Genomic DNA, 26,027 nt, shown 5'->3' with positions numbered 1-26,027 from the left:
CCTTTTGGAACGGCTTGGACTAGCACAAGCCCCACCCAATGGAATGTTCTAGATACCTAAATATATAGGCAGACATTTCTTCACAACGAAATGTGAAACCTAATATTAATTTAGAATTTTATGTTTTTATTATTTGACCAACTCTTTTAAAGAGTTATCAAATAAATTTATTAATTATTAATGTGCAGCAATTTGATGGCCATAAAACATAAAAGTTCTGTTTATCCTTCCCTGGAGCTCAAAAATAATTAGTGGTTATCCTACAAATAGAATGGGGAAAGTATCCATTTAATAATAAAAAATTGTGATTCCTAAAGAAAAACTTGGCTATTTAAGGAATTTTTTCTCTCTAGAGTGCTTTTATATTAAGTCATCTCAAACAACAAAGGTAAAGGAAAGACAAATGTTATTGCTGCCAAATTTAATTGTAAACTGCCTCAACTCATATATTAATTAACCCAACCTTCAGTGTTATGATTTTCTATCCTTGTGCGGGACAGGTAGAATTCTAGGCAAGTATAAGGGTGTCTGGCAGAAAATATTGATGTTTAGGGGCATTGGATGGACTCTCTGTAGTCCAAGATTCGAAGAAGTTCTTTGGCACACAGCACACAGTAATGCAAGGCTAAAAGGTCAGGACAATATTAGAACAGTTTTTCAATCCTAACATCACATAGACTGCGAAGATGGCATTAAGGCAAAACCCCAACGAAGCAAACGATCATAGCTCGGGGGCCAATTCAGGAAAAAATAAGAATTTACTAGGTTGCTTCTTTTCCCATTGAAAATGAAAATAATTTTATTGTATCCCATGAGGAAAATATATATTCTTACAAATTGGAAATGTTATCTTAGTGAATAGAAGGTCAGGGAGAAACTTGGCTTTTCTTTTTTAGCTACTGAAATATTAATATCTAGGCACATTTCAGGAGCAGCAGCTTGGTGTCCAATTTGAACGTTATGATCTCCTTGAGCTGCATTTTAATTTGTTAAAACAGCACTTCTGCCTTTAAGGTGATGCCATATGTTTTCCTGGTAATTAATATTTTACCTTTATTAAGATAGGGAACCCAATGCTTTCATTAAGAAGGAAACCACGGCAGAAGTGTCATGGTCTCCCCCGCGCCCCCATTAGAAGGTTATCACCTTCTGCCTAGGCAATCCCATCCTTCTGACTCCATGCCAAGTGCTCTCTGGGAAAAGCAGGCAAGGTCACTGAGAGCCATGGGCATCTGCAGAAAGCCTCATGTACCACTGTTCTCACGGATGAGAAGAGAACAAAACACGGCAACAGGAGCGGCCTGTCTTGGTTGTTCTGCCTATTCTTACTGTTACGCCCAGTACGTAAAACGCACACTGTAATGTCAGTGGGCCACATGTTTACCTTCTTAAGAAAACACCCCTTTGCTTGAGCCGCCCCAGAGTCTCTCTCTCAGTCTCTTTTGATACTCCTCCAAGCTCAGATCTACTACTTCGTTTCTCCGTACCCACAAATCTTGTTTTCTGCATATGGGATAAACTGTGCTTAACTCACTTCAGGAAAAAAAAAATATCGTCAGCAATAATGACATTTTCTGTGTGGGATAATTTTGAATGTTAAATCCAAAATTTTAATCTTTATACTGTGTCTGAAGATATGAAAGACTTAATATTCGGTGTAAAAAACTAATGAAAGAAGGCGTTACGCCATTATAACTAACCTGTAAGTGACAGGGTCTCGAAACTCAAGAATGACTTTAGAAGTAAGGACTCGTAAGAAACCGTGTATACAAAGTGGATGTGTTTATTAAAAATAATCATGAAAAATATATCTACCCCTTACACAGAATTTACTGCGAGCCACTAGTGCTGTGTGCTTTCCATTGATTTCTAATGCATTTCGTATTTGCAGCGTCCACCTAAGGTAAGTGCCATTCCACACAAGAGGAAACCGAGGGAGCACGGCTTCTGAACAGCGGATCTGAAAATGACTCCACGGAGATCCAGAATGTAAGTAAATCAGAAGAGAGACGTGTACTTACTATTAAATTTCTAACAGCCAAACTCTATTATCTTAGTGTAAAATATCTTTCACTTTGGCATTTTTGCCTGTTTTGAAGCAGCAGATCCATGGATTTCTGTCTTAGAAAATATATACAAATAATAAAGGTTTTCCATATTGTAAATATTTTTCTCATACCCAGGCATTTAATATTCCACTATGCACCATGCTTTACCAGAAGGAGAAATTGTGCTTTTCCAAGTTGACAATTTCATTCATGAAAAAAAATCAAGATCAACTGCAAACAAGTTGATTTATTATTTCAAAATTTCCATCAAGAATATTAAACACAACTCTTAACTGGACCTTAAAAACAATCTCAGAAACTACATTTTTGCCTATTTCCATGAAAGCTAGTCAGAAACCCATGGTATCTGTGGTTTTAATGGTGTGGAGGGGAAAAAAATGTATGGGCCCAAAATGGCAAATAAAAACACATTGAATTTTAATTAGTCTAAAAATGGTCAATTTTCCTATTCACTCAGAGATGATAAACTTTCCAGCTCTATTTTGGAGCATGACAGCTCATTTCCATGCTCCCTGGACAGTCTCATTTCCCTATCTGATGACTACCTTGGTACTCTGTGTACTTGGGCAAACAGGGGTGAGGGGCCAGCAGGAGTGGGACTGTCCATTCTGAAACCCCAAGGAAACTGTGTGTAAGTCCTTCAAGCACATTCGGGCTACTCAGTCTTCTGTAAGTGGCTTTTATTAATTATTTCTGGTTTTGCTTATTTGTTTTATCTGCATTTACACTAACTTCACCTCTTCTATTTGCTTGTCTTACACTTGTCTTCCGTTCTCGCGTAATCTAACACTTTGTTTCCCTAGTGGCACAGATGAATTTTAGGACAGTAAGAGAAAAGCCATTGAGATAAAGCTTACTTTATGTCAAATTATCCAGCTTCCTCAGGAATCTGAAGATAATTAGGTCATTATTTAAAAGTCAAGATCACAATAATAACAGGGGAGTTTGCCTTTCTACCTTACTACACCTCTGTCCAGAAACTTCTAGCTTGCAAGATATAATCTTAATATGAAAAAGGTGTGGTTTCAGACCTATCCACGGTGGTGACGGGCAGGGAAGAGATGTGGGAGACAAAGACACGTTGGTGAGACTGGACAAACACCTAGAAGTGCAAACCTACATGGGGGAGAAGCTGGGATTTATTTTTTATATTAATGTATTCATTAGTTTTATTTCTCTTTTCTCTCACGATATGTCCAAGCAGAGTTCCGAACCAGACAAAGTAGACTAGCACTGAGTCTCAGGTGTATATTTGCCAAGCAGAATACGCACACACAGTATCTCATTTAGATTGTACAATAAATAGCCTGAGAGTGAGATGTCTTTACCTCCAGTTCACAGTGATAAGGAAAGTGATAAAACCAGAGAAGCCAAAGAAGTCAGTAAGAAGAAATTAGAATTAAGATGCTAATTCTAATAATCAGCAACATGCCAGCGCAATCATTTTAAGTGACACAAAGGCTCACTGTGACAGTTCTTGAAAGAATTCCTCCCAATTACTTCACACAGTTGTCACAGATGTTTTTATCATTCCCAGTGAACTCCAGGAGGTGTTGAAGCATATAAAGGTCCTATAACTAGAGGCAGAGGCAGAAATGAACGCCACACTATGGTCTGAGTCACTATCCTGCACTCCTACTGAACATAGAGCTTACATATTTAATCATATTTGCCTGGTGCTGAGTTTGTGGCTTTTCAGGGTCTCATGTGGCTTTTAATCGAAAAGAGTTGTCCTCAAATATGGTCTACAAACCCATGGCGGAGTTTCACTGTCTAGTAGCAAAATGAGAAGCTCAAAGACAATGGCAAGAGTTCCCCTAACTATTAAGGAATTTTTCTATAAAGGACTGAGCTTTGTTCTGGGAATATAGTCTTCCTTTGGTGGAAAAATAATACCCAATTTAAATCTAATGATGCTCAACATGGCTGATAATTATTTTTAAAAACATTCATTGAAAACTTGTCAGTCCTGTGCCCTCTGTCTCATACTTGGGACAATGGAAGAAAATGAAATTGATTCATAAACTATAAGATTCTGGCCTCTGGAAAAAACAATACACACATACATATATATGTGCATATACATATAATAAAAGTTATCAAAAATATATTTCTCAGGTTTTTCCAAGACTTGAGCTTTATGCTTAAAGTGAGTATCACTTTTAGTTTTTAAAGACATTTAAGGGAAGCAGAATATACTTGAAGAAGACTGCTGCCATCCATGTCTAATATACTTTCAGAGAATAACCCTCTCCATATACAAAACACCCTAACTCCAGCTGAATACCACACACACACACACACACACACACACACACACACACACACACACACACACCAAGCAGTGTCTCCACCCTCTCATTTAATAGGCACTTACTATGGTGTAAAGTAATGTTACTCCAGCAGCAAGGGTGTCCTCTTTAAAATACACAAAAGCTTACACTGTGTGTCAGTAGTGCTTGGCTTTTCTTATGCACAGATTTCTGTAGGAAAAAAAATCGAAGTAGAGTCTTTCATAGATTTTATATAATACAGGGGAAAATTATCAAACATGTAAGGATCACAGAGAAGTGGATTTAATCTCTCTCTCTCTCTCCCTCTCTCTCTCTCCCTCTCTCTCTCTCTCCCCCCCCCCTCTCAATTTTCTTTTGTGGTAGGCAGCAAATATATAGCCAAATATATATCAGTATTGTACTCTGCCACTGAATTACACCTCTGACAACTTATATATTCTTTATTATTATTTTGGTCCTCATCTAAAATTGGGGTGGGAGTACAACTCAGATTCCAAAGTGAGCCGAAACAATTCATCTAGTTAGGTGATAGTGATAAGGATTGACCCTTACTCTTCTTCTATACCAAGTCTTTTAATTATCCTGTACAGTGACCTGGCACGTCTAGATTACAGTATAACTTTGTTGGTAGAATATTAGAAATTATTGCACACACTGACTCCTTACTCAAACACTTTGTCTTCACCATAATGCTAAAGAATAAAACGGTTTCTGCCTTTTTAAAGAGAAAGCAGAAGTAGGCTGCAATTCAGTCCTCAGAAGAAACAAATGAGGAAGGAAACCAATTCCTTTTCCTTTTCCTTTCCTCTACAGGGCTTGTTTATCTCTTAATGTAGCATTCCATTTCTCACTCAGAGTTCATCAGGCATCTGGAACTTAAATGGTTGCTTCTAATGTATTTAGAGCAAGTTCATATCGAATATAGCCTGTGCTGCCAGAATTAGTACTTTGAACATAAAAGCTTAACAGTTAGAAATTACCTTTCATATCTTCTGATTTGGGGTGCAAAGTTGCATCAGATAAAATTGCCACGTGGGATGTCAACCACCAGACAGCGATAAGACAAGACTCAGTCTGCAAGGGAAAGTCAGTATTATCCAAGAGCAAGCCACCAGCAAGGAGTATGAGCAAGCCAGTGAGAGATCGTTCTAGACAAATTTATGAAAACAGCTTCAAAGTATTCATGTCAAAAGGCCAAAATATTTTTTTTCAAAGATCAACTTTGTTCCATTACAAGTAGTGAGTAGAAGTATTCAAAATGTTTTCTCAAGTGCCTGGGTACTTTGCCAACATCTCCCCGCCATCATTAAAAGTAAAATAGAAGAGAGTGTATGGCATCGATCTTTGGAACTACAGATCCACTGTAGATGATGGAAAGAATTTGAATCAGGAGATAATCTTGATTTTTATATAAATCCTTTTGCTGAGCCACAGAAGGACAAAGGCCTTAGTAAATATCTCAAAAGACTGTGGAAGATACAGAGATAATTTAAAATCAATCAACCTAACTTGGCTGGCAGATGGGGGAGGGAATAGAAAATTTGTCTCCTCAGCATCCGGTTAGGGAAGTCAATCGTTGGGACATTATTTACTTGGGAATCTTGGTAAGAGATTTTATGGTAACTTGCCCAACTTTTACAGTTATAATTTGCTGCCAGTCTTACCAAGTTTTGGCAAGTGATTCCCACTTTCGTTTGATCCTCAGGACATGGCAGTTGGTGTCTGAAGCAAAGATTTTAATACACAGCTGACATTTGGACCTCCCAAAGAATCCTAACCCACTCCTCTCCTCCTTGCACAAAAGCTACATTTCTAAAACTTATGTCCAGAAGAGAATCACCTGAAGAGTTTGTCCAACCCCAGGATATGAGCTCCAATCCGAGAGCATCTGATGTAGGCTAAGATGAGCTGGTAATCACAATTTTAGTTTCTGGTGTGTCCCAGATCATCTCTCAACAACCTTGGTTAAGCAGTGACATTCAGAATCCCCCCCCCCCCGGGAGCATTTTTTTACCTCACTCCTCCCTACCTTCCAATGGTTTTGGAGGATTCAAGTTGGCCACCATCTCTAGGTCCTGTATGTCCCTGTACAACGAAAAGCTCAGCAAAACCCCAATATTGTGTGCTCCCTCCTAAGGGAAGCCCGTCTTGGCTGTATTGCTTTTCCATTACCTGGGCTTCTAGTATTCCCTTTCCTACCCATATTTCCATGATTCCTTTTCAACATGTCTAAGTTCATGTTGGAAAAAGTAGGTGAATTAAGAAAAAAAGAACTTGTTGTTTTCACTGTACTTAAGAGTTGATTAATACAATTTAAAGGTTACCTGCGAAAGACTATGAAGTATAACATGACACAGAACTCCTCACTGTCTACACCTTTCCTGAGTTTTGAGGAAATACGGAAGGAATCATATGAGCAGTCACCTAGATCATGAAGATGAAAATTTCAAGAAATGGTTATAGTCTCTCTCTAAAACAAATGGCAGTGTAAATGCTGTCTTTTGCATAATAAAAACAAATAAGCACCTCCAAGTCATGGTGTGGGGAAAAAAAACTACAACCTAACAATATGGCTGCCTTTGAAGCTATGCTACTGACAGAGTGCTTAAATGAAAGGCAAGAATTACTTTATTTCTTCCCAACATTAGACGTAGGACAGTAGTTGTGAGAGTTTCTGTGCCTTCTGCTTTGTTTATTCTCTCTGTGACTAGTTTAACAATTGGAATGTTTGAGGTAATAGCAGAAAACTCTTGGTCTCAAAAGATTCTAAGATTCCGGGTTGTTTATTCAAGTTAGCCACTGTTTTAGCTATGCGGTACGGTGCTGAAAGTGGTGTGGCCACACATCCATATGAGCACATGAACGCTGAAGATAGGCAGGAAGCAAACAGGCAAACACGTTACAGAAAGGAGTAATACATATAATAAAAAAAGTGTAAAAAAATAAAAAAAAACAGGCTACTTTTGTTTTACGAAGGGCCAATGTGCCATGAAGCCGAGGATAGCTGAGGGTGCTGGTGCAGAAAGGAAGAAGTTAATGAAAGAGAATAAGGGTTAAGCAATACACTGGGGTTTAGTGTGTGACAATAGTGGCATATGAAAACAATGGGGACAATAATAGTCAACTATCAAAGCAGTATACCTTCTACGATATCACAAATGAATATTGCTGTCTAGGAGAAATGTAAAGGATTTTATTTTTTTATAAATTGAGACCTTAGCATCCTAAGCAAAGCATAAAGTGATGACTGTATCCTAATGATGATTGCAGCTTAAAGAATATTTCCTATACATAAAGCAGAGAGTTTGCATTAAAATGACAGTCTATGTAGACACACACACATAAACACACACACACATGTGTGCATGCACACACACATGCACACACACCCATACACACACACACGCAATTCTAAAAACTTACAGTCATGTGTTAATTTTAGCACTTAAGGGGGAAAATCCATTTCTTTCTTCCCACATTTTCATTAGCTTAATTTAGCCATTCTGGCATTTGTGTCTTATTGCCAATTATAATTTTTAAAGATAGTAGTAAATATGTGCTTTTTATCATCAATTGTAGATAAACAATCTGATGTTTAGCAACTTCAGGGAACTCCAAAAGTCATTTTCAAAAGGAAGGCAAAACTGAAGTTTGAACTCAGATCTCCTTGAATCACAGATCGCTTATCAAACATGGGAGTAAGAGAAGTTCCTATAATCAATAAAGAAACAAATATTTTACATGGAAAGGTTATAAGCAGAGAGTTGTAAAAGATCAGAAAATTAGCCAAAATTATCAGAGTAAAGGTTTTGATCTCTTTAGTTATCTATGGGAAGCCCAAAATATTGTTACTAGCCATATTTTAACTTACTATCTACTTAACAAAATTGTAAACCTTTTGTCCCCACCTTCTGTGTCTCTACAATGTTCTTTTTATTATTATCTGTAAACTTTAAGTAGATGCTGCTTAAACACAATGGGAGAGCCCTTATATGTGTTATAGTCAGCACAGAGCAGCCCTAAAAAGCCCTTCAAAAGGAGGGAGATCTCTGTCCACTGACCTGGAAACATGACCATCACATAGGAAGAAAAGAGATTCCTAAGAAGAACATTGATACATTGAAGAATTGATACATTGTTTGTTTACAGTATTACACATCCTGGACACAGAACACACAAGGAATGTTAAAGTTGTCAATTAGTTTCAGCTCTGAGAAGTTTTCTTTAAGAACTGGTGTCAGTCTGCTTAATCAATTAAGATTAGGAAGGAAAAAGAAAAAGTTCTTTCAACTTACATTTAAAATGTCAAATTTTAAAAATGTATTAAAGGAATTAGAAAAAATTTAGTAAGATGTTTTAAAATGAAACATACTATAAAAGTTACAAGCACATACTTGGGTCACAGGAGGCCAAGAAAGTCCTTCCTGTTTCTCAGCTGGGGTATCTATGCCCTACAGATCTAGGTGTAGATCTAGGTATACTGACAGAAAAGCACTGAGGGTAAACACCATTCCTATTGTCTTCATTTATGCCTCCTTTGCTATTTTAAAGTAGTCTTGCTCTAGGGAAATAAATTCAAATATCCTTAAGTATATTGTTAACTTACAACTAGTGGATCCAGGAAGTCTTCCCTGCCACATCCATCCCCTCCTCTCCCTAGGTTTCCTCTCCATTAAAAGTAAATTTTGTTCTTTTCACACTGTTGAAAAGACCACAGTGGACAGAGGATGTTTTAATTGAAATTAAACGAGAGCAAAACTATGTTAAACTTCCTCTATTTACCAGGCAGCCCAAGTCGAGGTTTCTTGCCTTCAAATTCTTGCTTGCTGAAACCCACTTTTAAAGATATGACTTTGGAATATATTCTATTGTTGTTTCTACCTATTTTGATAACCTGATAACCACTGTGATGTGCTTAATCAGTGCTGTTTTTATATTGTTACTTGTCCACATCAATAAGTAATTTACAAAGTTTGGCATTCAATATCTTCTCTTTGACAATTGTTTGAAAGGATTTGCAAATAACTTGAAGGCAGGCATCATTCAAACTACTGCTTTGAGTTTCTATGCCGTAAGTGACTTTTCCGCATAAATCTTATCAAATTTATTCTGAGGTACCAGCCTATTCTATCTCCACTATTTCAAGTGACCCCAGGAGTATAAGGCCCTGCTTTTTCTTTCTCAAGGGCAGTTTAAGGATAATGAGTTAGCCCTTCCAATACTTTGCTCACACTCCCTCAGAGGCCTGAGCTAAGTGGGCCTTCTCTGTTTTGCAGCACGAACTGGCTGAAACCTGATCAGGCCAAAATTCCCTTCTGACCACCTACTATTTCTCTACGGGATTCCTCCACCCCATGTAGAGTTCTGACAAAGGAGCAGAAGATCTGTTTTATCTGGTCAGAACCTGCTTATATAGAAATTCCTATCACCTGTCAAGTCCTAGGGAGATAGAGCCTGGAGTTTTAATGTCCCTAGCATCATCAGGCTGTTTGGTGCTGTAGTTACTCACAGGGACTCAGGTGATGTGCTAAGGTCAGACACTCCACACTACTTACCTTCGGCAAAGACTAATGCAAGCACTTCAACATTTTGTGCCTGTTTCCTCTCATTCTGTGGGACTGATTCTCCAGATTGCCATGCCTCAAGGGCTCTGGGTGCCGTGATCAATGAAGGGTAAATGGCCAAACATTCCTGGTGGAACGTACCATGTGAAAATGGCTCACACTCACACGTCACACACAGGCTTGGCAAACGGGACAGCTACTGTCTGTTTCTATAACTTTATGATTTTACAATTATACCATGCCTGAAGAGGGGACTTCCATTTGAAAACATGCTTTGCTTCAAGTGAGAACAGTATTGCTGTTTGGTCTTAAGTTTCTTGTCGACCAGCTAATGACACATGCCATGCCCTGTTATCAGGCTCTAATCCCTCCACCATCACCTCTTTAGTTCAAGATTCTATTTTGTGGAATATGAAATTAAGAGGGTCACCTTTAATCATGAGTTATGTGTTCCTTCTAACTTCTATCTCTCTGGCTCCCCTCCCTTCTAGACTCGCTTTCTTTTAGAAAGACTTGTATATCCAGAGTACTTCTAGATCTACAAAATAAAAAAAAAATTCAGGTCTCCTAGAAAGTATTGAGAACATCTGTCATTGGTTTGTAGGAAGTGTGAGCTCATGATCAATAGATTGTTGAATAAATGAAGCTACAAATAGCATACTTCTAATAAAGCACAATTTGTACACCAACTTTCACAATGGTTTATTTAAAAGGACATCTTTTTATAATACCAAAAACAACAGGACGCGTTGAAGCAAACTCTCATGGGAAGTGGCCAAACCCACATGAAAAACTCACACTATGCAAAAAAAATAAATCATGATATAAAGGTTTATCTTTTGGCCTTGTCAAGTTTCAAAGTTGACATTAAGGTCCAAATTTCTTGAAAAGCTAACATAGTAAAAGCTCATATTCTTTCTTTTTTTCTTTTTTCTTTCTTTCTCTCTTTCCTTTCTTCCTTCTCTCCTCCTCCTCCTCCTCCTTCTGATTCATTTTTGGTAATTTTCAGCCCTATTTTGAGCAGGACACTGAAACCACCTCTAGGCACAGTGAGAATAAGTGCACACAAAAAGACTGGTTGTGACCACAGTAATGCAGAGTGGTAGACTGTCCTGCGCAGGTGTCATTCCCACTTGATCTTGAATCACAAATGTGTCTCCTAATGTAGAGACAAAAAGTGTAAAGCCAGCATATCCCGAGCCAGGGAGGTAGAATGAAATATAACAGAACAGTTCACAAAGATTGTCTCTTAACCTTGGTCAATTTTAAAGCTGCATGTGTGCCTTCCTGTGGAGTCCATTTGGTGCCACTCATCTCTACTAAGAACCTGCTAAGTCTGAGGACTTGAGGAGAGTGTCTTACCTTATGTAATTCTACAGGCATTTTGTAAGTTAGACAACAGTCATCCTTGAAAGGGGATTAAAACATTGAGAGGCAAATCAACACTGAGCAATGCCACTTAGCCTTAACTGCTTCTGCAGAAGTCAGGTCTACATGTGCTCTGTGTCTTTTGTAATACTGACTTTCTTTTTTTGTATAAATATTTAAATTCAGTGGCCTTTTTTATTAGTAGTTATAAATATTTTACTTGCTTACTGACATTTGGATGTTTTCTCATTTGTGTTCTCTGGGTGCATAGAGGGTGTGTAATTTTCTATTCCCTCTGTACAGGAGACAAAACCACCAAAAAACAAAACAAACAAACAAACAAACAACAACAACAACAACCTGTGGTGGTTCTAAGATGTGTTTTCCCAGTGTCAGGTGACGGTAACTGAGATATTCTTGCATCATTCTGTTAAATCGTCCTCATGTTAGTTCCAGTGCCTATAAATCTATCTGCTTTAGTGGCTGGAGAATCAATCTAGAGCACTGGATACAGAAAATCCCCATGAAGAAAGTTGTGTTGCTAGTGTTCTTCTTGTTCGAACGTTCTAGCATTGATTTTGAACAAATGAACCTCATTAGTAACAATTTTGGCCTTCAATAGTAAAAGGAACAGAACTTATTGAAGAGTCCAGAGAGCTTTGATCATAGGCTTCACCTCTGCTGAAGCCTTGTGGATAAAATATCCCCAAGCTGTGAGCGTGTTTCTTAGGAGCTGACAGGCTGTCCAGTAGGTGGCACAATATTAACACTCAGTGTTCACAGAAATATACCCTTAAACTTGGCTCGGAGACTCAGGATGGAGCCGCTTTATGTCTATAGTGTTTAAATATATGCTCCAGATATTAACTTTATTCCTGAAAGTATTTTTTAGGATCAAGTAACTTCAAATTCATGCATCTTCTCTTTGGGGGTCTATATGTTAATTTGAGATCCATTATGTCTTTTTGCTTCAAAGACTTATACCATGTGTGTCTATTTTTTCTTGCTCAGATATAAGAAATATAAAAATTGAAAATGGTCTTTAAATGTTAGTGGGGAAATGACTCAATAGAGCAGCCCAGGTTAAGGACCTGGGCTCGGATCCTCAGTGCCTGTGTAGTAGTCTGACTCAGGCGGATACTGCAGCCCTAGAATATTGGGGGAGGAAACAGGAGGTCTCTGGGGCTCTCTGGCTACCCAGCCTAGCCGAAATGGCAAGCATCAGGTTCAATAGGAGACACACCATCTCCAAAGATAAAAAATTAAGAACGCCGAAGGAAGATAACCACAATGATAGTAGTTGGCTTTTGCGTTTTATCTGTTTATCTGGAAGCATATGAGAAGAGTTTTGTTAGAGAATCTAGAAGCCGTTACGTCTCTGAGAAAGTTCTGAAGTGACAAATCTTCAGGAAAAACAAAACACAGAAATGCAGAACTGCTACCAGTTAGCTCTCAGCCAAAATTATCCATCTGCACTCCATACTACATAGCATTTGCAGAGTCAGGGCTGTGTGTGGACTCATTTGAAGAAACAGGTTTGGGGACATCCGGAGACAGGAGCAGGCTGAACCTGGGGGAATGGGTACTAGACTAAACTAAGCATTGGTTTACAGACTCGGCCATCAGGACAGCTCCACACATTGAGTTTTTGAAACAATAACCTCTCATTCGTGTTCTGAGTCCTTTAATTAGATGGCATGTCTGAAAACGTCTAGTAGAAACAAGTCAAAATGCACAGAAATAACAGGCTCTGCCACATTATTTTACTAGGACCAACTGTTTGCTGTGAGTGTGAAAAATGGTTTCCTAAGTGTGCATAAATCCTTACTGGGACTAGGTCCTGATGGGGGCACCTCTGTTCTTATTCAAACACTAACCGGACAACCTGGGTGATTCTAGGAGCTCTCTCAGCTTACCTGCCTCTATGCCTGCAATTTTACCTTTCTTCAAGTTCTTTATTGCAGGATAGTTGATATCATGTTTTTGAGGAAAAAAAATACATTTAAAAAAATCCACATACAATATTTTGCTCCTGAATTTTAAGGTTTTGGAATTTTAAGTTTCAAAGACCAAAAAAAAAATATTAGTATAGTAATTATGAGTGATAATTAAAAATATCATTTAGGTAATACTTTCCATTTATTTTTCAAATAGCCATAAGAGCTTTCTTTGTCCACACAATAATTGAAATCCTATATAGGATATGATGAACACTTTGGACTTCTAAGACAAGTGGGTTCTATTAAATGATCATCTAATACCTTCTAGCCGGATGCTACTAGCTAGACTACTCAGCCTTAAGTTCTTACTCTACTCTGCTTCCTTACACATGAATAACTTCTCTAGAAGTTTCTAGAAGCTCTACCTCATGAAAACCCTGCTTTGAGGGTAGTCTTTGCTAAAGTTAGTGAGCTAATGATATCCAAATGTATAATGGACAACATTTGTGAGAACATGATATTTGTTTCAGTGTTCAGTCTCTAATGTCTGCATTTACAGCATCGTAATTGAATCAATTAAATCAAAGGTAGTGTGTGTTGCCATTTTCTATGCTTCAGCTGATGAGGAAACCCTCACTTTGGATCTCTAAAAGAAACCCAAACACAAAGAGCATCGTAAGGAGGGTTGTTTTCATGCCAGCACACAACCACGTCAGGCTTAGAATGAGGGGTGATACGAAGTCACTGTTAGAACAGCAGCAAACTCCAGTGTGACTTCAGGAAGAAGATAGTTATTTTTGTTTAGATTTTTTTTTAAGTTAAAAACACTGCGTCAAAATAAAATCCAGCAAAAATAATTGGTAATAAAAGCAAAGAAATTCTAGACTCAGAAGTCCCATGAAGTCATCTCTGCCCCTTCTGCCAGCAGAGGGTCTTTTTTAAAACATGTTCTCAGGATCCTTGCCAGCCTAAGCATCAGCTGCCCCAACAATGGGGCGCCCGTCATTCACTGGCAAGCACCACACAATTTCAGCAAGCTGATGCTCCTTGACCTCAATTTCTCAATAAATTATACCCCAGCACTGGGATCTACCATATTTAATTTCTGTTAAATCCGGCCACTTAGCAAATTTACTTTGTTCGATCTTTTGCCTCTGTTTTTACATTGTCTGTTTAAATTCTTTTAGCGCATAACAATTTAACACGTCTGTCCCTCCCAAATCTTAATTTAACAAAACCAGTCCTCTCCAGTGAGCAGGAGGCTGGAAAGCTCCCAAAAGAGAGGCCCGCATACACGAGGGTCATATTTTATTAAAGAACCAAAATAGGTTCTTTCAGCCCTGATGAAACGACCAACAAGGAATGCTCTGTGCACGGGATCTCGCGGTTAGAAAGACCACACCAATAATCTCCTGAGTGTTTTTTTTTTGTTTTTGTTTTTTTTCTTCCGTTCTACCAGTTTAACACATAGCATATCCAACTGTGCCCAATGTAGCATCATAAGGAAAAAAGTGCAGGCGGTTGGTTGTACTTTACTGCCTGTTTTCTGCTCTCCTTGTAGTCTGAGGGAAGTGTGGGACAGTTCGCAGGAAAGATGAGCTCATATTCAGCCTGGGAAAGCTGCTTCAGCGCCCTTCCTCCTGCTCCTGCATGAAATGAGCCCTGAGCAGCATGAAATCCTTGACCGCAGGTGTGGAGACACGCTGTGACATAAATATCTCTGCTGCTTAGCAGTTGGAGGACGGCTGTGGGAAGATTTGTCACAAGCTCCCCCAGCCAAGTCTGAGTCTAAAGAAATGGTCATTAGGCGCCAGGGCTGCCCAGGCTCGAATCCTGCTCCAACTTCCCAATAAAAGACTCATCTAGCAGAGTTGGAGGAAGGTGCTGGTGAGGGCTTAAACGATCCCATGACAGATGAAAAGGAAGGGGGAAAATTCATACACCAAACGGGCAAGGTTGACTCCAAACACATAAACTCTTCTATGTGTTAAAACACAGACATATCCATCAACAAATGCACAAACAAAGCCTAAATTATTTGAATAGGGCAAACTTTTGCCCACACCACTACATAAGATATCCGTAAATGTTTTCCAAAAATGACCAAAATTAATAAGAATATATGCACAGACACACACACACGTGCGCACGCACGCGCCCGCAACCATCGGAGGAAAAATCTGAATAAAATTTTCCAACTACCCTCACAATGAATGGGGCACATAAATTAATGTAGTGACTTACTATATTTCACTTTATTGTGTTTTAATTATAACAACTAGCCTTACCTCAAAGTGAAGATCCCATCTAATTTCAATGTTTTAAACTTTTGTTTTTGTTTGATGTCAGATAATTTTTCTTACTTCACTCACTTCTATATCATTTTTGTTTATTTTAGTAATTTATTAATCGTTCTTATCAATATAAACAGATTATTAAGTTTTAATAAAATGAAAAAGTTACTTGGTATTAAGAGAATGTATTCCAAGCATGTCTACTGTCATATTTAACACATTAATCTCAAGTTATGTCGCAAATTTTGTTTTCCATTTGTTCTCCTGCTTGTTTTTATTTGTAACATATTCCATGTGTTCTTTAATTTTAATTTTTCCAAACTATTAAAGGAAGAAATCCTCTGACCCTTATTATTAACTGCTTTAAGTGTAAATACATCTTTAACAAGAAAAGAGACAAATAAAATAACAAATCCTGAGACAACTTGTCCCTTCCTAGTTTTAAGCCCTTAATTTTAATTCTCATGTGCTTTGATGTAAAAAATAATTATTCAGTGCTTAGTTTGGTATTTCATTCACAAAGCTGTAATTTGATTTCGTTGCTCTGGAGCTTATAATCCAATTTGTATCTATTGTTCAGCCCAGTGGAGTGAATTTGCATGGCAGTCATGTGTTACAAGTTATACACTGAAAACACAGCTGATGTATTTCAGTGTTTATAAGATGACAATGAGTGTTAATGTCACAATACTGCTCATTTTTCTTAATGAAAATGAACTTTTGGTTACCATTATTGAAAAAGTTTCTATTGAATCTTTCCTGATCAGTGGTGAATAAGAAAAGTGATGTTGAATTAAATTGATTTATGGGAGAATCCTAATGCTTATTATCCAGAATCTCTTACATAACTTCGGTGTAACACAGAAGCATATCTTTTCTTTAGCAATCTCTTCATATTTATTTTTTAAATTTTGAATACAAATTAAGTTGTTTTAAATGAACAAGAAAAGAGTTTTCAATACGTGTGTAAGTTAATTGTTAGGCAGTAAATTTGCCTTCCATTTTGCTTTAAGTCAATGTAAAGAAAAGAAATACATTGTTACAGTAAAATCAAAAGAGAAAGAAAGCATATGAGTCAAGATAAGCTTTGCACTGGGTCTCAACATACACCACACAAGATCATTTATTTCACAGGCTTGACACTTGGCACAAAAGATTTGTAATTCCAATTATACCAAAGGCAATATGCATTTGGAGTCCTGTTGGCAGGGGGTTGGGGGGGGAGCATTACCTGCTAAGCACCCAGGAGGGCGGAACCTCCATGGCTGATCTGTTTTCTATTCCCTCTACTCTTGTTGAGATTTATTTTTTCACTGAAATGAAAACTCACCAACTTCAAAGATGAACTACATGCTCCTCAGATCTTAAAACTCATTAGCATTCTTGATCTACACCAACAAAACTCAATTGCAATTGCCACAGAAATTAGGATTTTGCTCAAATGACCCTTAAAAAAACCACTTAGAGAGACTGAAGGCAACGACTCTACCCATTCCCTAACCCCCATTCCCCAAATCTCAGTATTTAATGTTGCAGTACTATCATTTAATTCAGGGTCCACATTTAAAATCCCCCACCAGTTTCTCAGGTCAGAAAAAAATGGTGGAAAAAGACTCTGCTTATCACTAAGGAGAATTAAGGGTTAACACAAGACCACAAGACCTAAGGAATTTAAGCTTGCATAGGAAAATGTCCTGCTAGTTGGAAATTATTTAATGTGAAGAATAAAGTTTCACCCTCTCTGAAGTGCATGCATGCCTTCAACAGCTTCTAGTTATCATGACTTGTGTCTAGAATACATTATGTGTTCGTATTACAGGAAATATTGATTATACTTGAAATAGAGGACAAGTACAGAATGAAGAAGCTTAATTCATAAAGTTCTGATAGTAAAAATTTTTATTCATTTTTCTATATTCTCTACATTCATAGGAGAACTTGCGGAAGGATTATTAATGGCACAAAATAGTCTACAAGTAATCCTGAGTTTAGAAAGTTAGGTGCGATCACCACGTGATCACTCATGAATTTAATGAGCATGGTCAAGGGTTTAGCTGTCAGAACCCCAGATGAGGACAATAATAATTCTCTTTGCTAGTTTTTAAATAAACCAAGGCATTCGGTGAAATGTCCAGTGTAAATTGTCTCTTTATGTGATTCCCAAAAAATGGAAGTACGTGTATATGTCACAGAGCTGAAGGCAGTATGGATTTTGGAAGGCTAAATGTTTCTTACAATTATAAGGTATTTCTTCAGTACATAATTTTACCAAAAGGAGGATAAGAAAACCACAATAAAACCATTGGTTTTCACAAGAATAATACTTACTTCTCTCTGGCTCCTGAACATACCAGAGTCAAATGAAAGAAACTTGGAGGCCATTTTCCTCAATGGTTTGGCAATACTGACCTTATAAGGCAAACAGCCCAAATGAGTTTAGCTCATGTCTAGTTTGTCAAACATTGCTTACTGCACTGACCAGGATTTAAGAACATATCTTGCACATCAGAGATATAAATACTCATGACTTTTGAGATGTTTCTGCTTTAGACATGAGCATTCAAGGCTCTATGATATAGATTTGTTTTTGATTTCTACAGATGCATCCTCTCGGGTCTCTTGATGAAGTTCTCTCTGCCATTTATATCATGAATAATTGTATCCAGAGACTGCAATCTGTCCTCCCTTCCAAAATCCAGCCAGATGGGCTTAGTATATCTGCTCTAACTTAGGGAACGATTCCAGTGTTCAAAATCAAAGGTTTCAGTGATTTTGTTCCATGTTTATAGGTTACTGACAGACAGAACAATTGTACAGCTCTCTTGTTTTAATTCCGCTACCCATCTGTAATGAGTCCTGCCAGTACCCTACATTCTCTGATAGTGGGAGTCTCTTACTCTCACCTCCTAAAAATTACCTTCCTGTTATAAACCAAAACAGAGATGCAGCAAACATCAGACCGAACAACAGGACTTCTCAGGGTGAATTAGTGGTTAGTGTAGAGAAGAGGGGACAAGAAAAGCTGGACAGAGCTCTATACTGTCCTCAACCTTGAGCTGTGCTCACTCCTGCAGTTGGAACCTTTCAGCCTTAGGAGCCCTTGAAGATCTATGGCCATGACCTTTGATTTACTCTTAGGAGGACTTCATTAAACATTTATATCTTTCTTAAAGCTGGGAAGGAATTATTGAAGAGGGCAAAGACTGCTGCCATTCTAGTCTAAAATTACTAGTGATTATGATTTCTTCATAGTTGTCAATGGGTGGCACTTCATAGTAGTGTCTCTACTAGTAAAACTCTGTTCAGTTGTACTCAGGATGAGAACTGTGTTATTACAACTTGGCCAACATCCACGACTGCTCAATAGCAGTCACATGGAACTCATTCTCACAATATATTTAAGTCATTTTTTAAACATACCAAAGAGATTACTTTCAATCTAAGGTATATGTTAATAACATATTTGAGCTTTACTTATTGACTTATTTGGAGCATTGAATAGATTACAAATATAATAAGTAGAAGCAGTTTTATCTTAATGTCTTTATGATTAGCCTATTATGAGACCTAGCTTAACTGTACAGTGGGCTGTGATTGGGAACATCGTAGGTAAATCGTTGTGGCATCGCAGCTATTCTAGGCTAGAGAATTTCCCTGTTTTGGTGGTTTCTAAGTTTTCATGTGAGTTCCATTCATATTTGACATTGTTGACCTGGAAACCAGCCTGAGAATTCAATAAAATTAAAGGAATAAGGGATTAAATATAAATATAAAATCATATATATTCATGGGGTCCTGGAGTTGGCCTGATGAGTATGAAAGATAAATTCAAAAGAGATAAAAAAAATTGTGTATTGTCTATATAGATCAACAGTTTGCTGATTTTACCATTTCTCTATACGGTTTATGATTTTCTACACTATTTTGTGATAAATGAGGGTAATGTGCAATTGAATGAAATATTCCTGAAATCACGAGGCTTAAAAGATGGACAGGGAATATAAAAAGGGTAGTTTGTATAGGAAAGCTTTAAACTACATTCAGCCCATACCCCTAATCTTTTTTTTTTATTAACTTGAGTATTTCTTGTATACATTTCGAGTGTTATTCCCTTTCCCGGTTTCCGGGCAAACATCCCCCTCCCCCCTCCCCTTCCTTATGGGTGTTCCCCTCCCAACCCTCCCCCCATTGCCGCCCTCCCCCCAACAATCTAGTTCACTGGGGGTTCAGTCTTAGCAGGACCCAGGGCTTCCCCTTCCACTGGTGCTCTTACTAGGATATTCATTGCTACCTATGGGGTCAGAGTCCAGGGTCAGTCCATGTATAGTCTTTACATACCCCTAATCTTAATGACCCATCCTTTAGTGCAATGCTGATGAACTCTTAATTCACCTATATTAATTCTAATAAATTCAAAATAAATACGTGAAAGACGAAAGTTAAGAATCCTGTCTATAGCCAAAAAATACTTACTTAAATGTAAATGTAGAATAACTTAATTTGTGCATTTCCACTTTATTTTTAGGAGAAACTTTTCAAATACTCCAAATAATTTCAAGAAATTCATGAGTTTTCTTTAATGAGAATCACTTGGAGACCTATGGCCTCACCACCATAGTTTCTGGTTCAGCAGATGTTAAGGAAAGAATGTTTACTTCTAAGAAACTCATGGGTGCTGCCCATGTGGCTGTCTGTGCCAGAGACCATTGGATAAGCAGTGGTTCAACTAAGAACCTATTATTCTTGAAGGGCTGAACTTTCTACCGATCAGATATTTATGATGAAAACCAACCGAGGAATGTACATAGAGTTTGTGGAAGATGTTTTCGGTAGCATCTAATAATCCCACACATCCCTGCAGATTGAGAGGCTGTTTTTCCCATGGACAGTGTTGATTTCCTCAATCAGAAAAGTTAACCAGCAGCACCTGTGTGACTAATGGACATCTGTGCTTGCTGGAACCTTTTTGAGAGGAGAGCATGTCCGAGATCTCTAATGAATTTTAAAACATGCCACTTGTGGGTGACCAGAAGCACCTCATATGTTAAAGGAAATCATAGACCTCCTGTCCAATATGTGATATTAATCCACCAAAATAAATTCTAGCCAACACTATCGTATGCTGGGGCACTAAAGTTAAATTAAAAGGTGAAAATGGTTATGTAATGAATGTCATTTTGAACAATGAAGGGAAAAGACAAGTCAACCGCTGAGTTTTCAGATAGTCTGGCAGTACAGAAAGAAGATGTAGTCTTGTTTATTTTTATTTATAAATCTAATAAAGTGGAAATGTTTTGATTTATAAATTCAAAGCCTCTGTCAGGGCTTCCTATGGGGATCCCTTAACCTCTCAGCATGCTTCCTTGGTTCCCTAAAACAGCATGATTGTGTTGACCTACCTCCTAATTGAGAAGAATATGAATGGAAAGAGTTCCTGTCAGAAGTTAACTTTGTAAAATACAAACAATAGCCTGAATGCCTGTTAGTATGTATGTGTTCAGTTTGGCTAACCAACTTCCTGAGATATCCTGCTGTAAACAGGAACACTGATAAAGGGCCCTGAAAACAAGGATGGTGTTTGCCATGTAAACATAAAGAAATACTTATTTGAGTCAAAGTAGAACATAAATTGAACTGTTATTTGAAACACAAAGGGGAGATTTGCACTTTATTGTGCCAGCTTCCCAGCAACTATTCAAAATGAAATAGTAGTCATTCATGTGCCCCAGACCTCAACTTTCTGTTCACTCATTTATTCATTGTGTAAATACTAACACCTAGTGTTCTATTTACTTAAAACTGTGCCTTGGACCTGTGTCTTAATACTCTGTAACTCCCAGACATAGGATGTTTAAAGATCAAGTTAGAAGACAAATCAAAGCATCCCTGATAGATAGATAGATAGATAGATAGATAGATAGATAGATAGATAGATAGATAGATATAAATATAGATAGATAGATAGATAGATAGATAGATAGATAGATAGATAGATAGATAGACAGATAGATATCATATATATTTTAAAATTAAGTGGGATGAAGTTGTAATAAGTGCACAGTTTTTGTGGATCTTCAGATTGTGACTTTATTTAACAACTACATGAAAGACTCATGCTTATCACATGTCCAAACATCCATGTATGTGTGTATACCCCCAGATGTTAAAACCCTAATTTGATCATAATCACGTGCTTACAGCATAGCTACAATAGAAATTGCAGACAGGGTTTCCTGTGAAAATAAGGGCAGTCTCTTATCTTACAACATTTACATGCATTGTGTGAGGCTCTTCCAGTTTGGGACCAATGTAGAATACTCTCCTCCTTTAAAGCACATAGGAGGCTGACAGAACTGGGGTAAAGGCACTTCCAAAACTGGAGCGTCAGGTAACACGTGACACAATTATCTTTCTATTAAATTAACATGAGCAATGTCATTTTGCCTCTTCCTGAAATGACACCCTCTTTAAACTGTTCAACCTGCTTAATATAAAGTCTCACTTTATATTATTTCATGTTCTCTAAAATACCTTGAAAGCTTCTCCTGAGCATCCCTTGAAAGACACGCAAGCCACTCCAGGGCTATTGACTGGGATGCTGATTACCCAATGTACGCTATAAATCACACCCTAATCTTTTCCCTTTATCCTGCCTGTAAGTCAGTATTACTTACTGAGTCTTCCTTATGAGCCTCCATTCCTGTGTTTTGGGATGAGTAATGGGCAGTCATCTTCAAAGGACAAGCCAGAGCATGCTGAATTGGCAAGATAGATGTCAAAAGAGATGGCATCTCACCCAAGCTCTGCCACAGTGTTGGCAACATCACCTTGGCGAAAATTACATCATCATTCAGAATCAAAATCCCTTACTTAAATAAACAGAAAAGGTCCAGCTCACATAGATGAACAGCAAAGCCCTTTTCTGTATTTTCCTGATACAATGAATCATTTCCAAATAGTTTTATTCTTTTCTAATTTTGTTATTGACCCCTGTCTTATGGTTTTATTGCTGTGAACAGACACCATGACCAGTGTAAGTTTTATAAGGGATAACATTTAACTGGGGCTGGCTTACAGGTTCAGAGGTTCAGTCCATTATCATCAAGACGGGAGCATGACAGCATCCAGGCAGGCATGGGGCAGGAGGAGCTGAGCTCTACATCTTCACCCAAAGGAAGCCAGGAACAGACTGAGCATCCTCAGCCAGCTAGGAGAAGGAAGGCGGCCACTCTAATAACATACAGTAATATGGCCAAGTCATGTACTTCTTCCCAGCCATTTACCTGCACATCAAAAAAAGAAAAAAAAAAAGTCAGGAAACCAACTGAAAAGAAGCTGATTTTTCTCCTTATTTGCTTTTTGTTTCCTTCTAAAAGTCTTGCCATTGACATATTAGCGTAGAGAATATGACATTTCGAAATATGTTATGTATATAAATACCTGTTTCTTTACTTCATTACCTGTATTTTCATAGCAGCACGAGAGGGTCCACGGAAAACGAGAAAAGGTGAATAACTTGACAGAGGCCAGGGTCACAAATGGCTCCTGGCTATGCCTTAAATGAACCTTGTACACTGAACAAACTACCGAAGTCCTTTGTGATCTGGCTTATCTTCTCAAAAATATGGTGATTTGAAGGAACTTATAGGATTACCTTTAGTTATAAAATAGAAAACACTTCACTATGATGAGATAAATTCATTACATTGAAAAGTTTCTGCAAACGGGCCAATGAGATAGATCAGTGCTTGCAACTAAACCATAGGCCTAAATTCAATCCCCGGTCCTCACATGATAGCTTTTGCTGTAATGAACAGTATAAGGCTAGTCCTTTTAGCTAAATATGTGCTGACATATGATTTCCTTACAGTCAGTTCTGAGCAGTGAATCCTTATTAGTACATACACAAAACGTTAAAACTCTGTAAATAGATGTTTGCCATAAGACACACAGATCCTTAGCGGAACATTCTAATGAGTTCACAGTAGATTTTTGAGGATCGTATAAAACCATGCAGATATGTGGCCTATTTATTTTTCTTGCAAACTTGGAATTCGCAACATTTTAAAGTTTTAAATTAAAGCCATTTTTACATTTTTAGCAAGGGGCAACGTTCCAAGTCTCAAATTGATTTTAACAAAAATTTTAAAGAAGACTAATAGGTAAAAATGTTAGGTAGACAGTTGCTTTAATGTTCACTAATGATGGAAATTAGAAGCACCCCACATTCACACACCATTACTTGGTTCTTTATGTAAATAAGAAATTTTAATTATACTACAAATCCACAGTCTTATTTTTAAAAAATTTATGCATGCTGAAAGGTTTTTTTCAGACTCATTTAGATAGATTTTTTTTAATAACCTGCTAATCTGTGGTTAAATTGAAATAAAAAATAAGGAAAAGAAAAATTGTTTAATGCACCCTAAAACATCATATTCAGACTGACATTTTGTGAATCACTTTTCAACTCAAAACTGCCCGTGAGAACTTTTTTTTTTTTTTTTTTGCTTAATACTGAACTCAGATTGTAAGGTCCATCTCTATTTTAGAGATTTTTCAATTATGAAAAACATGTCAATGATATATATATATATATATATATATATGTTCATCAGAATCAAGCACTATAATCAATGTATAGAAATAATATATGCAAATAATGCAGACACACATAAGCAGATGTCGGACATATATGTATAATAGCTATACATAATTATGTCATAGTGAACTGTATAGGTTTTTAACTATCATTGCCAATCAAGCAATGTTTTGCAACTTTCTAGCAAACCCCCAAGTATGCATGATGGTTAAAACCCAAAAATCTGTGCTTTTCTGCAAACACACGGGGAAACCAAAAGCACTGTGAATTCCTGGGACACTGCTTATGTTTTTCTGTATGTATTTTTCTGCAGAGGACAAGTTTGTATGCTATAATTTTTTTAAGTAAGTGGAGTTTTGGTTTTCTTCAATGCCAGCTTCAGGAATAGCTTGAAAAGAAGCAATTTATAGCTATAGGATCATGAAATGATTTGGCATAATTTGATTTGGCTAAAAAATGAATTTATAAAGAACTTATGAAAAACATATTGCTGTGGGTTGTCGGGAGCGCTGGAAGTTGCATTTAAATCTTACAGAAACACGTGGATATGTTTTGAGGCACGAGTCCATGATATGAGAATCCCCCAGAACCTCAAACTATATACATCCAAAGATATAATAGTGAGCTAAAATCAGGAAGACATATATTTGGTGGCAGTACCTGACAGGTTGTAAGTTTAGCATGTTTTTGTAACTGAAATTATATTGCTACATCAATGATATTTTATTCTGTTGAAGTTTACATCTCCTTCTAAGACCTCTACCTTAGCATATAGATATTACAGCTAAATTCCATTTCTTTGACAGCGAACTTATTTCTTAAGAAATAATGAGGTTTATATTCAGACTGTAAGGAACGTTACGCAGAGAGACTCTCTCTAAATTATTAGCCTTCTGAAGGCTATTCTTAACAACCAATAGAATAAGCCCGGACCATACTAAATACCAGTGTCTGATGCAGAATAAGGACTGCAGGCTATGTGCTTTATAGAGCTATCCCCCTTGAAGTTCACATTATACTACAAGATAGTCATTATGCTGCCCATTTTTCAGATGAGAGAAATAGAGCCTGAAACTCTAACTGATGCTGCCCCAACTACACAGATGGTCAGCCCTGTGGCAGGGATACAGACTTATTTTTCTATCCTGACACGTGGCAAGCATTAGGTTGTGGTTTGATCGAAAAACTCACATTATCCTATCTATTGCAATGACTGTAGAATTATTAGGAATAAAACTACATAATTTCAGTGAACGCCAATATAAAAAGAAAAAAAACAATTATTCTGTACTGTTAGTTTAATGAATGGATGCCAAAACGAAGACTTAATTACTGTATCAGTGAGATAGCAGGCCCTAGAAACAGTAATCGTCTGCTGGAGTGTGTGGGGGAGGAGCTTATCATAAATTATTTATGTTGCCACTCATAAGGAAAGAAGGTTCTTCTTAGAATCCTATGATACCCTTGATGGCAGGTGCGGACAAACTGCGTGAGGCTCTTCAAGAAGAGCCCAAGAGTATCCGCTCTGCAGGCACAATTACCTTTTAATTGGACATTTCAGATTGTCAACACAAGTCATAATAATTTATGCAATCAAAAAACCATAATTATCTTGAATAGCGTGAGATCTCGGGCCACCTTTAATTCAGCGAGAGAGTATCTCCCACGCGTGTACTCACCACACAGTTGCTGATTGCATGTTTTACAGAAGTCTTAGGGAAAGTGCTAAGACTCCAGATCAATTGCGTTTCATACTGTAGCAATCAAACAGAAGGTTTTTTTTCTAACAAGAAGAAACTAGAGCGAGGTTCTGGGAAAATTAGAAACGGGGACTGAAAGACTTGGACTGGAAAGTTCTCGGATGAGTGTCTTTGTCTCTCTCTAATGCACTGTCTC

General features: G+C 37.5%; 1 protein-coding gene across 2 annotated transcripts in view; it reads left to right on the top strand.

Moving 5' to 3' along the window:
- Positions 1-26,027, top strand: part of Calcr (calcitonin receptor) — a 75,121-nt gene that overhangs the window by 9,266 nt on the left and 39,828 nt on the right. For both annotated transcript variants that reach the window (NM_001034015.1, NM_053816.2), the window contains exon 3: positions 1,892-1,989. In NM_001034015.1, the coding sequence (NP_001029187.1) occupies positions 1,967-1,989 (23 nt within the window). In that variant the 5' untranslated portion in view covers positions 1,892-1,966. The remainder of the gene's footprint in view (positions 1-1,891; positions 1,990-26,027) is intronic.

Source organism: Rattus norvegicus, chromosome 4 (genome assembly GCF_036323735.1).
Source record: "Rattus norvegicus strain BN/NHsdMcwi chromosome 4, GRCr8, whole genome shotgun sequence".
NCBI lineage: Eukaryota > Metazoa > Chordata > Mammalia > Rodentia > Muridae > Rattus > Rattus norvegicus.
This window is presented reverse-complemented; position numbering and strand designations above follow the sequence as displayed.